The sequence below is a fragment of the Panthera uncia genome, chromosome B4 (genome assembly GCF_023721935.1).
Source record: "Panthera uncia isolate 11264 chromosome B4, Puncia_PCG_1.0, whole genome shotgun sequence".
NCBI classification, from domain to species: domain Eukaryota; kingdom Metazoa; phylum Chordata; class Mammalia; order Carnivora; family Felidae; genus Panthera; species Panthera uncia.
Genome location: NC_064809.1, coordinates 73,649,675 through 73,661,848, shown reverse-complemented (window position 1 = coordinate 73,661,848; position 12,174 = coordinate 73,649,675). Strand labels below are relative to the sequence as shown.

General features: G+C 55.0%; 1 protein-coding gene across 4 annotated transcripts in view; it reads left to right on the top strand.

Moving 5' to 3' along the window:
* The first annotated feature begins 916 nt into the window (after positions 1-916).
* Positions 917-12,174, top strand: part of ADCY6 (adenylate cyclase 6) — a 16,911-nt gene continuing 5,653 nt past the window's right edge. The window contains exons 1-17 of one of the 4 annotated variants that reach the window (XM_049625354.1): positions 917-1,420; positions 2,000-2,343; positions 2,459-3,314; positions 6,912-7,061; positions 7,445-7,566; positions 7,661-7,772; positions 7,926-8,053; positions 8,542-8,700; positions 8,778-8,919; positions 9,037-9,165; positions 9,436-9,461; positions 9,694-9,841; positions 10,083-10,180; positions 10,358-10,445; positions 10,622-10,738; positions 11,020-11,178; positions 11,484-11,662. In XM_049625354.1, the coding sequence (XP_049481311.1) occupies positions 2,036-2,343; positions 2,459-3,314; positions 6,912-7,061; positions 7,445-7,566; positions 7,661-7,772; positions 7,926-8,053; positions 8,542-8,700; positions 8,778-8,919; positions 9,037-9,165; positions 9,436-9,461; positions 9,694-9,841; positions 10,083-10,180; positions 10,358-10,445; positions 10,622-10,738; positions 11,020-11,178; positions 11,484-11,662 (2,921 nt within the window). In that variant the 5' untranslated portion in view covers positions 917-1,420; positions 2,000-2,035. Of the gene's footprint in view, positions 2,344-2,458; positions 3,315-6,911; positions 7,062-7,444; positions 7,567-7,660; positions 7,773-7,925; positions 8,054-8,541; positions 8,701-8,777; positions 8,920-9,036; positions 9,166-9,435; positions 9,462-9,693; positions 9,842-10,082; positions 10,181-10,357; positions 10,446-10,621; positions 10,739-11,019; positions 11,179-11,483; positions 11,663-12,174 lie in introns of all 4 variants that reach the window. The other 3 variants (XM_049625357.1, XM_049625355.1, XM_049625356.1) reach the window with 3 other exon arrangements.

Here is a 12,174-nt window from a genome sequence, read left to right as displayed (position 1 = left end):
TCATTTATCGGGTGTGTGTTATGTGAAAGATACTGTTGGATTTTTTTCATGACTATTACTTTTCCCATTTTACAGATGAAGAAACTGATACAGGGAGATAGTAACTTGTTCAAGGCTGTGCAGCCAGCATGTAATTACCCTAAGGTTTGAAGCCTGGTCTTGCTCCAAAAATCGTGCTTCTAATGAAGTATTTTGAAGAGCCAGGCTTCCTTTGGTGACTTTTTCCAAATGCCAACCTGACCCAAAGTCTGGGATTTCTGATCTGTCCCTCCAGAGGGTGCTGTTGGTGATGTTAGGAGGGCACGGTGCTCTGTGGGATACGGGAGAAGGGATGCTGAGAGAAGTTGGCTGAGAGTGATCCAGGGATGTGGGTCTCTAGCATGCAGAGAGGTCCCCAGTCTGCCTTCTGTTTAGTGGGCCTCTGGGTGTCTGCTCGAAGTGCCACTTGTCTGCCTTGAGCTGCTGATCCTGTGGGCATTACTCCCCCCCCCCCCCTCCAGTGAGGACAAATGTCAAGGCTGCTAGCTCTGAAGGTTTAAATACAAAGAGCCCCAGGGTGCCCTGTGGGCATGGAGGAGTGTGGCCCTGTTAGAAACACAGGCATCTGTGGACGAGAATGCTCTCATCCACACTTTCTCTTGAGCTGCTCTCAGCTAGGAGACACATTGAGGGTATTGTCATGGAGTCCTCCCCACCCCAGTTGAAGGCACTACCCTCCAGGAGACCTGAGATCTGGGGCTGATTTGGTGACCTAGGATCTCTGTAACTTGGGCCAGCTGTATAGAACTGCTGTGCACCGTGTTTTCTTTCTTTCTTTCTTTCTTTCTTTCTTTCTTTCTTTCTTTCTTTCTTTCTTTCTTTCCCCCTTCCTCCCTCCCTTCCTTCCTTCCTTCCTTCCTTCCTTCCCCGCCCCGTCAAATCTGTGTGCAAGGTGGCTACAGGAGCAGTTTCGCAGGGCTTTGGTGAAGATCAGATGGAATTAGGTATGTGAAAGGGACCTCGAAGAGTTTAAAGCACAGAGAAAATATTATCTACCCATCCACTCTAGGAACACTTATTTAGACCCTATTAGGTGTTTGCAGATACATCAGGGAGCGAAATGGGCCCAAATCCCTGCCTTCATGAGGCTGACATTCCAGTGAGGAGAGACAATGAACAAATAAGGAAAATATATAGAATGGCAGTTGCTGATAAGAGCTGTGGAGAAAAATAAAGCATGAAGCTGGGAAGAAAGATAGGGAGCTCCAGGAAAGGGGGTTGCTATTTTAATAGAACGGTCAGGGAAAGACTCACTGATAAGGGAACACTTGAGCTGTGACCTGGAGGAGCTCTTAGTCCAGGCAGCGGGCACCGCAGTCCCAGGCCGCCCTGTGCATGGTGTGTTGGGGACCAGCAAGGAGGCTAATAGAACTGGAGTGCGGTGAGAAAGATGAAGAATCATAGGATTATCACTCTTTATTATTATTACACAGTAGCTGCTCTATGCCAGTGCCCTTGAGCTTTCTCTCTGTCTTTTCAACATACATTTCTCGAGTCCTTACCATGAGCCAGGCTCAGTACTCGGTGCTGGGGCTAAGGTGCTGAGCAAAACAGGACAATCCCTACCCTCACAAAAGTTTATAGTGAGAGGGGTGGGGACACATGAACAAGGGGCAATTTAATTGTGATAAGTACTATGGAGGAAATGTACAGAGGGTAAACAGGGGGCCAAATTTAGTGTGGGTGGGGGAGCTGGGACATCTTCCCTGAGGAAGTTCCATCTAAGCTGTGACCCGAGGGAGAAGTTGAATTTGGCTTGGTGAAGTGTGCATGGTGTGAGTACGATGAGGAACAATGTAGAAAGAGATTCCCTTTTGTATAGAGGTCACCGATTGGCAGCTCACAGGCTGAATTCATTCCATAGACGTGATTTATTTGGTTTGCAGTGTTGAAAAATGTGAGTTACTTGCCAGCATTTAAAACTCAGGAGATGTCATGTTAAAATGTACATTTTTTTCAGCTTCTGTTGAAAGTCAGAAGATCAGGCTCCACTGGGATGCCCGTGCCGGCTATGAGCTGGTGTGGTGCCTGCCCCGGTGCTCGGGAGTGGACTTTTCAGTTCCTCCCAGACCTCCTTTGCTTACTGACACAGGCGCTTGAGCTTGTAACCACCAAGAAATCAGTGCTTTTTAGGGAAGAGGTGAATGTTGAAGTGTACTGCTTTGGAGTCCGGCAGATCTGGGTTAGAATCTTGGTGCCCACACCTCCGTGGCTGCTTGATGTAGGGCGAATTACCCGCCTGCTTCTGTCTCGGTTTCCTCACCTGCTGAATGGGGATCCCGTCGTCCTCCTCCATACTTTTATGTGAGTGGTGTGTCGGAAGCGTTTAGCTTGGCTGTGGAAGTACTTGGTTTATGTAGCTACTGGTGGCGGTAGGCCGTGACGGTGGTGTTAATACCAACTCGTTCCCTTCTCTCAGCAGCATGTCCTGGTTTAGTGGCTTCCTGGTCCCCAAGGTGGATGAACGGAAAACAGCCTGGGGTGAACGCAATGGGCAGAAGCGTCCACGCCGTGGGACTCGGACCAGCGGCTTCTGCACACCGCGCTATATGAGCTGCCTCCGGGATGCACAGCCCCCCAGCCCCACCCCTGCAGCTCCTCCTCGGTGCCCCTGGCAGGATGAGACTTTCATGCGGAGAGGTGGCCCAGGCAAGGAGCCGGGGCTGCGGGCGGTGGCCCTCGGCTTTGAGGACACTGAGGCAATGGCGGCGGTCGGGGCAGCCGAGGTGGCACCCGACGTGGCAGCCCGGGGTAGGCGGTCTTGCTGGCGCCGTCTGGCCCAGGTGTTCCAGTCCAAGCAGTTCCGCTCGGCCAAGTTGGAGCGCCTGTACCAGCGGTACTTCTTTCAGATGAACCAGAGCAGCCTGACGCTGCTGATGGCCGTGCTGGTGCTGCTGACGGCCGTGCTGCTAGCCTTTCATGCCGCACCTGCCCGCCCTCAGCCTGCCTATGTGGCCCTACTGGCCTGTGCCGCCGCCCTCTTCGTAGCGCTCATGGTGGTGTGTAACCGGCACAGCTTCCGCCAGGACTCCATGTGGGTGGTGAGCTATGTGGTGCTGGGCATCCTGGCAGCCGTGCAGGTTGGGGGTGCCCTGGCAGCCAACCCCCGCAGCCCCTCTGTGGGCCTCTGGTGCCCCGTGTTTTTTGTCTACATCACCTACACGCTCCTACCCATCCGCATGCGGGCGGCTGTCTTCAGTGGCCTGGGCCTCTCCACCCTGCATCTGATCTTGGCCTGGCAGCTCAACCATGGTGATGCCTTCCTCTGGAAGCAGGTGCGTAGTCAGGAAGCAGGCACAGGGTAGTGCTTGGGGGCACCAGGCCGGGAATGAGAAGGGGTCTCGTACTCAAGGGTGGGTGGGGACTGGGTGTAGGGATGTCTGGTTGTGTCCAAGAGGAAGGGCAGATGATGGGAGGCGAGGTTTCAGGGGTCGGCTCCATCTGGGATCTGGAGCAGAGGGCACTGCTGAGGAGAGGGAGGGCCCCAGGACCCAGCTTGTACTCTCACCAAGGGTCATGGTTTACAGCTCTTTGGCCTGAGGCACCTGAAATCGTGTAGCCCATAGACCTGACGTAGGGCTGGAAGTGGGAATGTGATGTTTAGCCCCAGGGCAGGAGCGGGGTTGAGAGAGCAGTGTTGGCGACATCTCTGGCCCCAAGTCGATACATGAGACGCAGGCCTTGGTGCCATTCCTGAAAAGCAGCTCCAGGTGGTGACCTGGAGGGAGCAAGCGGGGTTTGGATGCAGTTAGCAAGAGAGGAGTTGCTTCTCTCCTGGCCCAAGGCAGTCTCTAAAAGGACGCGGAGGGTGATAAGTAGGATTCATTTTCTCCTGGGCTGGGAGTGGTTTGAGTGGGGTTGGAAGAGGGGCATCAGGGTCTGATCTCCTCCTACCCTCCTCCCACTGAGCACCAGGGGTCTGGCAGCCCTGCCTCGAGGTTCTCTGCCCATGCCAGCTATTGCATCTGGGTTCTGAGTGGTGCGTGGGGTGGGGCTTGACAGCATGGTATTTGAGTGAGAAATCAAGGCTTGGCTCCTGGCAGACCTGGTTGTCCAATGGGCTGCGTTCTTTTCTGTGAGCTCTTACGACAACTAACCTTACTTCTCCCAGCCTTCTTCCCAGTCTGTAAACGTGGGATAAAAATAGTATCTACCTCATGATGTTGCTGTTAGGTCTCCACCCTCTCCCAGAGTGGAGTAGAACCCTACAGGGCAGGGTTCTCACCTGGGGGCAGGGAGGTGTGGGAGTGCTGTAGGGGATGGTACTCAGGGAAGGGCCCTCCCAGAAGTCCCTTTCAGAGAGACAGGAGCATGTGGAGTTGCCCATCTCAGGTCATCCGCTTGACCAGGGAGCAGAGACCAGGACATCTTGCCCAGCTGATCTTCAGGGGCTGCTCTAGACACGGCCCCTAACCAACACACCTCATGATCCCTGTGCTGGTACCCTGATATTGAGGGTGTCTGTCTTGCCTAAGTTTTGAGGGAATTGGCCTCTGCCTTGTCTAGGGTTTGTGGCCTGTAGCCCACCCTAGCCCCACCCACAAAGAGGAAGTTGCCTGGGGCTCCCAGGGTGAGAAGCTGGGTGCTCTGGCATGATGCCCTTCTCCGCCCAGCTTGTGCTCCGGAACAGAACGTACCTTTTTAAAAGTAACTTTATAGCCCATTTGTTTGTGGAGCACGCACCCACAAGACAGCCAGACCTCTTAAAGGGCCAGGGTCTTTCTGTCCTTGCGGGCCCCCCACTTCTCACCAGGTAGCTATTGTGCTGGGCTTTGGAGTTGGACTACCCTCCTGGGGAAGGAAGAGCTTGGAGGAAGCCAGCTCTCTGGCTGGCCAGGGGTAGGAGGGTGTCTCTTCCCTGCTTTCAGCTGGCATGGTACCCAGAGCCAGGCCCAAGGCTTGATTGGGGAGGTGCAGCCCCATGGAGGCCAGGACTCTGCCAGCCTCCTGCCTCCCCAGGGGCACCCAGCTGCAGCCTTACCCAGTAGGTCTCAGCATGCACATTCTTGGGGCGAGGGGAGAAAGTCACCCCTGCCCCTGTGCCAGTCCTTAGAGCCAGGGTTGCCCATACCCCTTCTCTGAACTAAGAAGGATTCCCTGTGTTCAGTTGGCCTATGGGTGTCTGGATGGTGTGAGTCTGTGGCCTCCTTTCTAGGCTCCTTGGGCAGCCCCTTTCCGGATCCAGCCCTGCTCATGGGAAGGAGGCTTCGTTCTCCTCTGACCCACTCATTCAGACACATTGAGCAGTTTCACCCAGTGACCCTGGCGCAGCCTGGAATCTCCTCTAGTGCCCTGGCATCCATTTTTTCTCACAGTGGGATAGGGGTCTGTGTACAGATCTATTTCAGTCTCTCGTCCCCCTTCCCCTTCTCTCCACCATGACTCACTTTTTCCTCTTGGGCTCCTGGGGCCAGGAAGGGAAGTTGCCTGGTTTACCCCCCCTTCCCTTCTCCCCGACTGGGGGCTATTCTTAGAAACTCCTGAGGGAGATAATGTGCCCCCCTCTTCACCCCTGCTGCTGGGAGGGGGGCCCTTGTGAGCTGGACCGGGAAGGAAAGCTGGGAGGCCAGTCCTAGAGGGTCAGAGCAAGAAATAGCTGGGGGTTTGCTGAATCTCCCCCTCCATTTTACCTAAGAAAATTGAAGCTGAGGTCCCAGAGATGAACTGACCTTCCCAAGTTTGCAAGACTGGTTCTGGTTCTGGGCAGAGCCCAGAATTCCTTTCTTCCAGTTGGTGCTCTTTCCCTCCCTTCTCCCCAAACCAGAGCCCTGCCCCAGCCAACTCGGGTGGAGCCACAAGTGCCAGGCTAACCCCTGAATTTCCAGAAACACTGAGGCCAGCTTTTCTTAGACATGCTCTCCAGTCAGTGCTACTGATGCTGATTGAGAGGTGATCATCCTGAGATCAGGGTCCTAGGGCATGGGGGCTGGCTGGCTGTGCCAAGTATTGGGGGTGCTGGGCATGGTGGCAACACTTCCTAGTTAGGAAGAGTTTTTCATGATAGTTGAATTGATGACTCTCAAGCCTGGGCTATGGGGCTGGACCTCAAGAGCTTGGGTGAGTGGAGTGAGTAGGAATCTTGGAAATCTGGAATGTACCAGCAGTAGGGTTTGGACAGAGGCTTTGGAGTCTGACTGTCCTGGATTCACGTCCCACACCAGCCACTATTAGCTGTGTGATCTTGGGCAAATTACTTAGTTTCTCTGTGCTTGAGTACCTCACCTTTAAAATGAGATAGTTTTACTTCATAGAGTTGTAGGAAATCCATTAGTTACTGTATAGGAGGCAGCTATAGAAGCCAGCCATATTGAAGACAGCCAACAAATTAGTTCCAGTGATTATGATAATAATTATTATTCTATCAAGTTATGTCGGAGCAGGGAGGAACCTTAGAAATCTTCTTATTGTCCCGCTCCAGGTTCTAGATGAGCAAACAGAGGCCCAGAGAGATGAGATGACTTGTCCTGGGCATTCACAGGAGGATATAGAGCTCGAGTCTCCTGGGTGTTGTCGTGTGAGGAGAACCACATGCAGAAGGAGCAGCATTTGTCTTTTGTTTGGGCTGATTGTGGGGCAGGAAGTCATAGTGTTCCAGGCCCCGGCCTCATGACCCACCTTGCCCTGGTTGGTGCTTCTGCTCCCAGGAGTTGTGAGAAGCTCTCATTTCTAGCTGTGGAGTGATCCAGGCAGGGGTCCAGAGTCCTGTGGGAGAAGAAGGAAGTGTATTACAGGGGTGGGGAGAGCTTGGGGACAGACAGGGCACAGGATCCGGGCTTCCTTCCCGAAGCAATGCATCCACAGAGAGGATAGCAAGTTGCACCTGTGCGTAGGTGGGGGGTGGTCACCATTCTGCCTCTGCCACCCTCTTGCAGCTTGGTGCCAACATGCTGCTGTTCCTCTGCACCAACGTCATTGGCATCTGCACACACTATCCAGCTGAGGTGTCTCAGCGCCAGGCCTTTCAGGAGACCCGTGGTTACATCCAGGCCCGGCTGCACCTGCAGCATGAGAATCGGCAGCAGGTGGGGCTGTTCTCCCTGTCCAAGGCCTTCCCCCACCTCACCCCCAGATAACCTGTATGCTGGATCTGCTGCCTTGTACCACTCCATGGAATAAGTCTGAATGGTTCCCCCTGATTATGCACAGCATAGGCCCTGTGACACTGGGGTTCCTGTCCTGTCTGAAGGTGGGAGGGCGTAGATGGGAGCATGAGTGAGGGGTTGCGTGGGGGTGGTCAGAGAGGGCTGGGAGGTATATCTGCTGTAGACTGTAATAGGGGAGGTCCAGAAGGGAAACTCAGGTCTCCAGGGGGGTCTGGGAGGCCTCTGGGGTTGTGGAGGCAGCAGGAGGAATTACAGTGTGAGGCTAAGAAGATAGTGGTGCCCTGTTGAAACTACTGGTCTAGGAACGGCTGCTGCTATCAGTATTGCCCCAGCACGTTGCCATGGAGATGAAAGAAGATATCAACACAAAGAAAGAAGACATGATGTTCCACAAGATCTACATCCAGAAGCATGACAATGTCAGGTAGGGTTGGGGGTGGGAGGATCCCAGGAGGGATGGGGGACCTGGGAGTCTTTGAGGGCCACGTGGCCCTTCCATCTTCTCCCATTGTCCACAGCATCCTGTTTGCAGACATTGAAGGCTTCACCAGCCTGGCATCCCAGTGCACTGCGCAGGAGCTGGTCATGACCCTGAATGAGCTCTTTGCCCGGTTTGACAAACTGGCTGCGGTGAGGGTGCTGGGGCTGGGGGGGCAGGGCTGCATGTGGTGAGAACATAGCCTCATTAGAGCGGCCTGGGGCAGTGGGCTAGATGGTGACTCAGTGAGGGTGCTGGGTGGGCAAGAGAGTGGGAGTGACTGTCTCTAACTCTCTCCCCTTTAGGAAAATCATTGCCTGAGGATCAAGATCTTAGGGGACTGTTACTACTGTGTGTCGGGGCTGCCGGAAGCCCGAGCAGACCATGCCCACTGCTGTGTGGAGATGGGGGTGGACATGATCGAGGCCATCTCGTAAGCAGTGTCCCTCCCAGGCTCCCTGGAACTGAGGGTGCCCCCACCAGCTCTTACCCTTTGATGTGTCCTTGGGTTTTTTTTCTCAGTTTTGGCTGTTTCTCTGTCTTGGAGATCCATCACCTGGGAGGGGAATGGATCTTTCTTCAGCTTGTGCACTTTAGACTCCAGCCAGCCAGGCAGGGTAGGGGAGCCATGGTGAGGGGATTTGGGCTGGTGAGAATGCTAGCTGAGCAAGCCTAAGGGGAGAGCAGTGACTCCTCCCTTTGTAGCTCAATTCCACAGGATGCTGGTGAACACAGTTCTCAAACCTTTGTCCTTGAGACCCACGCAGCCTTTTGCCCATGTCCAGCCAAGGCTGTGTTCTCATGTCTGGCATCTGGGTCTGTCCCTGCCTGCTTGGCTCTGAGGGGAGTGAAGGGCCTGAGTTCTGGGCTGGGGGTGGGGATGTCTGTGCCAGAAGCTGAGCCAGAGCCGCCTCCTCCCAGGCTGGTGCGTGAGGTGACAGGTGTGAACGTGAACATGCGCGTGGGCATCCACAGCGGGCGTGTGCACTGTGGCGTCCTTGGTCTGCGGAAATGGCAATTCGATGTGTGGTCCAATGACGTGACTCTGGCCAACCACATGGAGGCGGGGGGCCGGGCCGGGTGAGTGTCGGGTCCGGGTGGCCAGGGATGGGAGTGAGGTGGGCTAGCCCAGGTCTCACCCTCCTGTTCCCTCACAGCCGCATCCATATCACTCGGGCCACACTGCAGTACCTGAATGGGGATTATGAGGTGGAGCCAGGCCGTGGTGGTGAGCGTAATGCATACCTCAAGGAGCAGCATATTGAGACCTTCCTCATCCTGGGAGCCAGCCAGAAACGGGTCAGTCTAGGGTGGGGGTGGGGGTGGGGGCAGGCAGGGAGAAGGGCAAATGCAGGGAGCAAACAGACATCTTGTCTGGGACCCTCTTTTGATCCTGTGCCCGTGCTTCCTGCACAGAAAGAGGAGAAGGCCATGCTGGCCAAGCTGCAGCGTACACGGGCCAACTCCATGGAAGGACTGATGCCACGCTGGGTGCCTGAGCGCGCCTTTTCCCGGACCAAGGACTCCAAGGCTTTCCGCCAGATGGTGAGGGGTCCACAGCACTAGGACCTGAGGCCTCACCTTCCTAACACGCTGTGCCCCTCTTCCCTCTTTGGCCTTCCTTGTTCTGGCTCATACATCTCCGTGTATGACTTCTGGTACTGGGGGCAGGAGGGGTGACTTCATAATGGGGTCCTAAGCCACTCCAAAGTACATGGGGGGAACACTCAGCACAGTGTTGGGAATGGGGAAGGGATTGTGGAGGCGAAGATGGTCTGCCCTTCACCCCATTGCACACTTTGTCCCTTTCTCCAGGGCATTGATGATTCCAGCAAAGACAAGTAAGTCAGGTTATTGAGGAGGGAGGAAGGGGAGGGAGAAGGCACTTACACCCTGGGACAGGGCTGTGGGGGAGCCGAGATCCCCCTCTTTCCTGGACTGTAGGTGTGTCCTGTGGGAGTAGGTGCCACACAGCTACTCCATTCTTTGGGTGCTGCCCATGCCCTTCCTTTCTCATTGCCTCTCACGTGGTAATGCTCATGCCCCTGGTGAAGCCATGTCCCCTGCCCTCAGCCGGGGTGCCCAAGATGCCCTGAACCCTGAGGATGAGGTAGATGAGTTCCTGGGCCGTGCCATCGATGCCCGCAGCATCGATCAACTACGGAAGGACCATGTGCGCCGCTTCCTGCTCACCTTCCAGAGAGAGGATCTTGAAAAGAAGGTTTGCCCCCAAAGGCTAAGGGCAAAGGGGGATGAGGGCCGGGGTAGGAGGGGAGGTTCAGGGGGGGAGGCTGAGCACAACTGAGGGATCAGCAGGTTTTTTGAGGATTGGGGGGTGACCACAGGGCACAGTGGGGATTCCTATTAATTGAGCCACTGCTTCCCCTTACTTGAGGCCCCTGGCAGTGGCCTGCCTCCCCCAGGGCAGAGCCCAGCCCCCAGCTCAGCCTCTTCTCCCTCAGTACTCGCGGAAGGTGGACCCCCGCTTCGGAGCCTACGTAGCCTGTGCGCTGTTGGTCTTCTGCTTCATCTGCTTTATCCAACTCCTCGTCTTCCCACAGTGAGAGCCCCGCCCTTCCTTGCTCTGTTTCTCTTCCCTCCACCACTTCCCAGAACCTTCTTAAACACCCATGCAAGCTCACAGTCCTGGGAGCCTGTACCCTGCCAATCTGGGGAGTGGGACAAGGATACCCAGAACTTCCAGAGTAACATTTTCCCTGGCCCTCTTCTGCCCTAGTTCAACTCTGCTGCTTGGGATCTATGCCAGTATCTTCCTGCTGTTGCTGATCACTGTGCTGACCTGTGCCGTGTACTCCTGTGGCTCTGTATGTTGGGGGTTCTTCCAGGGCTGGTTGGGGAGGGCAAGCTGGGCCGGGGCGGTGAGGAATCATGCAGGGAGAGGGAAGAGAAGGCCAGGCCTCCCTTACTGGGCCCCATCCCTGGTTGGCCTTACCCCTTGGCTGACACAGTCTCTAACTCTCGGTCTCTTGCCTGTCTGCAGCTCTTCCCCAAGGCCCTGCAACGCCTTTCCCGCAGCATTGTCCGTTCTCGGGCACACAGCACTGCGGTTGGCATCTTTTCAGTCTTGCTTGTGTTCACCTCTGCCATCGCCAACATGGTAAAGGTCAAGTGGGGATTCTTCTACCCCTCCTCTATGCCAAGCACTGCTCTGGGCTTTGGGGCTACAGAAAGGAATAAGACCCATTTCCTGCCCTCCAAGAGGTTGTTATCCCAAAGGAGGGGGTGGGGTTAACTCTAGTCCCCCATTCTCCTTGCTCTCCCCATCTCCTGTCATCCTTTAGTGAGAACTTTGACCTTCAGGGTATAAGGCACTAAGGCATGGCCCTTGAGCCCCTCTCCTCCATGCGTACCCTGATATGCCTCCCTCAACTTTTGCAGTTCACCTGTAACCACACCCCCATACGGACTTGTGCAGCCCGGATGCTGAATGTAACACCTGCTGACATCACTGCCTGCCACCTGCAGCAGCTCAATTACTCTCTGGGCCTGGATGCTCCCCTGTGTGAGGGCACCGCACCCACTTGCAGCTTCCCTGAGGTGTCCAAGCCGTGTTCAGGCGGGATGGGGTGGGGGGTTCCTAATCAGTACTAGTTATTGACTCCTCTGTGCCAGACCTGCTGATGGGCAATGGGGACCCAGGATCTCACCAGAGTTCCTACTGGAGGAACATCTAGGGGTCCTGGAGTGGTGTGGGGCTGGCTGTGGAAGGTGAAGGAGGTTTGGGTTTGAGGTTGTGGAGGGGAGCTTAGGTCAGGCAGGGAAGTGCGGTGCTCTTCCTGAATGGGTGGGGGAGGGCATGACTTCTGTCTTCGTCCAACACCACCTCTGCCATTGCTCCCCAGTACTTCGTTGGGAACATGCTGCTGAGTCTCTTGGCCAGCTCTGTCTTCCTACACATCAGTAGCATCGGGAAGTTGGCAATGATCTTTGTCCTCGGGCTCATCTATTTGGTGCTGCTTCTGCTGGGCCCCCCAGCCACCATCTTTGACAACTATGACCTGCTGCTTGGTGTCCATGGCTTGTGAGTTTATCCTCAATCCCTTTAATCCCCTGCGAGCTTCCTGACCCTTCTGGGTCACTGTGATTTTTCTGGTCCCCAGGCCTCTTGTGCCCTCGCAATGTCACTACTCACACTCTTCACTTTTAGGGGGAAAAGAGGCAGTAGAGGAGCTCCCAGCATATGACCCCTGACCGTCACCCCAAGGAAACCCCAGTCTTGGGAAGTCCCTGTGTCTTTAGGCTAGACATTTAAAGAATTCCTTCTCTCATTTGCATGGTACTTTCATACCCATTCTCTTAGGCCACACAGCTGCTTGGTGGCAGAGCCCTGGCTAGGAACAAAAACTTTCGACTCCTGATTAAGGGCTTTGCCTGGGACACCACACTGGCTTTTCCTCTGCAAACCCCATCCCATAGCTCTGTGTAGTAGGAAAAGCCTCTGGAGTCCACTGGGTTTGAACCCCACTCTGCCTCTTGTTAGCTATGTGACCTTAGACAGGTAAGTTAACTTCTCTGAGCTTCAGTTTCCTCATC